Here is a 2,438-nt window from a genome sequence, read left to right as displayed (position 1 = left end):
CTGCAGCCTCCCTCCTGTCCTCCATTGCAGGGGCCATCTTGCTAGTGAGAGCACCCGACCCCAGAAATTGTATCCCTTGGGACACCTGGTGGGGGCAGGGGGGCTCAGTCTGGTTGAACATCCAACTCTGGATTTCCACTCGGTTCATGATCCCAGGGTCATGGGATCAAGCCCCTCGTTGAGCTCTGCGCTGAGCATGGAGCCTACTTAAGATTCTCTCTCTCTGGGCGGGCATGTCACCTCCCCCACCCTTTAGGTACAGGTGTGACCTTGAGCCCCTTGCCTAACCTCCTTGGGCCTCAGATTCACCACCAGTGAAAGGTAAAGTAGGGATAATGCTAATATCTGCCTCAAAGGATTGTTATGAGGACGAAATTGAATAATGCCCAGTTTTAGCCCTTCCCCAGATCAGACGCTTGCAGACAGTGGAGCCACGCACTCGCCCTTGGCCGATGAGTGGCATCTTTCTAGCCCGTTAACACCACTTTACTCTAATTCTGCATCTCCAAGAGATGCCTGGATTCTGGGCAACGGGGTATCTCGTAATGGGGGACTGAAAATTCCCTGAATACAGCTGCATATGGAGGTCATTTTCTGCATTTTAAATGTCCTGGGTCCTCCGCGCCACAAAGCCCTCTCCCACCCTTGCATCCTCCCACCCCCACCCCCGGCAGCAAGGGCATTTCTTCCTACTACTCCTGCTCCACACAAGATGGTGTCCAAGCAAGCCCTTAGATGGGGCTTTGGCCTTGTAATTTAACTAGATCTAGCGCCCCACCAACCCCCCCATTAAATTTTTATTCACTGTTCTGATATATTAATTTTGCTTTTCTTCCCTTTTGCAGGTAAGTCACTGATTTTTCTTTTTTTTTTTTCCCCTCACGGAATAGATTCCAATTTCCCAAAGATTTAAATAATCTCCCCAGCTGTCTGGCCACCCCGCAGGACCTGCCCGTTCCCCTCCAGGACTACGGCCTCCAGGCCTCCTCCAAGTGGGGTCTCAAGAGCCCCCCACCTACCCCCCACGGCTCCGCAGTCAGGCGGCCAACCCGCCTGTGAGGTACACAGCGCACCCATCCCGCCCCAGCCAACACACCTTACACTTACACACACACTCCGTGAAGAGTTGCGAACGGGAAGCCGCCGGAAGCCCGACGGCAGCAGGTTTATTACCACGGTTCTTTTCAAATGCAAAATCCGGCCCACGAGTTCAGGGATTCGGATTCATCACCTTGCCCCACCCCGCAACTCACCCGCATACGGACGCGTCTACGTACGCACAAAACTCCCCGCACGTGACCTCAGCCCCACGCAGCCTCCCACGACCTCTCCCAACCCTCCATGCTGAGGCGCACACTGGACCGAGCCGGGTGTGGAAGTCCCTTCCCGCGCCACCGCCTCGAGTCTCACGGTGTCCCCGGGCCGGGGCGCCCCGAGGCCCGTCGCTGTTCCTCGCGCGGCCCGCCGGGCGGCGGCGGCAGAGCCCGGGAGGGGCACGAGGGTCCCGGTCTCCCTTCTCGTCCGCTTGCGGCCGGGCTGGCGGGGACGGGCCGAGGCGGCCTCAGTACAGCCCCAGGATGGCGGCGCCCACGTCCTTGGAGGGCCGGCGCTCCTCCACCAGAAAGTTGATCATACTCTCCGACTTGATGAGCAGGTTGCAGCCCAGGAAGAACACGCCGAAGACCACGGTGAGCGACAGCACGCAGAGCACAGCGATCTGCGCCACGCGCGACACCCACAGGCTGCGCTCGTCGGGCGCCAGCCCCGCGGGGACCCCGTCGGTGGCGGCCAGCGGCGCGCCCCCGGGGCAGCAGCCCAGCCACGTGCCCAGCCCGTGGCTGCGGTTCCCCAGGGTGGCCCCGCCGCCGCCGCCCAAGCCGCCCGCCGCCTCCAGGCCGCTGTGGTTCAGGAAGGTCGCGTTCATCGCGGCTCGGCGCCCGGGGTCTCGGCGCGCCGGCCGGGGCGCGCGGGGAGGCTGGCCGGCGCCCGCGCTCCCGGAGATGCTGGGGTCCAGCCGCGGGCGGGGAGAGGGGAAGGCGGGAGGCCGCCCGTGCGCCGGCACCCCTCGGGCCGCCTGGCCCTGGGCACCGGGCGGGAAGCGGCGGCCCGGAGGAACGAGCAACAGGCTGCGCGGGAGCTGGAGCCGGAGAGCCGAGCGCGGGTCGCAGTTGCCTGCTGCGCGGCTCGCTGGCCCCGCCGCCTCTCCCCTAGCAACGGCCCCGCCCCCTCGCGCCTCCTTCCTGCTCCCCCCTCCGCCGCGGCGCCCCCCCCCCCCCCCCCCCCCCAGTCCTCTGGGTCCGAGAAGCGGGCAGCCCCGCCCCGGGGGCAGTGGCGGAGGGTTTCGGGCTGGGAAATCTCCCCGAGGCGCCCATCCCGGGAATCGGTGCTCGTGGCGGTTCAGCTCCTCCTGAAGTCGGCCCTAAATTTCTGCTCCGCTC

General features: G+C 64.3%; 1 protein-coding gene across 1 annotated transcript; it reads right to left on the bottom strand.

Annotated features, from left to right (window-relative positions):
• Positions 1-975: 975 nt before the first annotated feature.
• On the bottom strand, positions 976-2,166 carry RPRML (reprimo like). The gene has a single exon (XM_086685546.1). It carries the CDS (start codon positions 1,922-1,924, stop codon positions 1,562-1,564), a length of 363 nt encoding a protein of 120 aa, XP_086541672.1. The 5' UTR covers positions 1,925-2,166; the 3' UTR covers positions 976-1,561.
• Between the last annotated feature and the right edge of the window lie 272 nt (positions 2,167-2,438).

Source organism: Puma concolor, chromosome E1 (genome assembly GCF_028749965.1).
Source record: "Puma concolor isolate L17-30 chromosome E1, mPumCon1.1.hap2, whole genome shotgun sequence".
NCBI classification, from domain to species: Eukaryota; Metazoa; Chordata; class Mammalia; order Carnivora; family Felidae; genus Puma; species Puma concolor.
Note: the sequence above shows the minus strand (reverse complement) of the source record. Positions and strands in the feature narration are given on the sequence as shown.

Coding starts and splice junctions, on each gene's coding strand:
- RPRML (XM_086685546.1), bottom strand. CDS start 1,924: ATGAACGCGACCTTCCTGAACCACAGCGGCCTGGAGGCGGCGGGCGGC.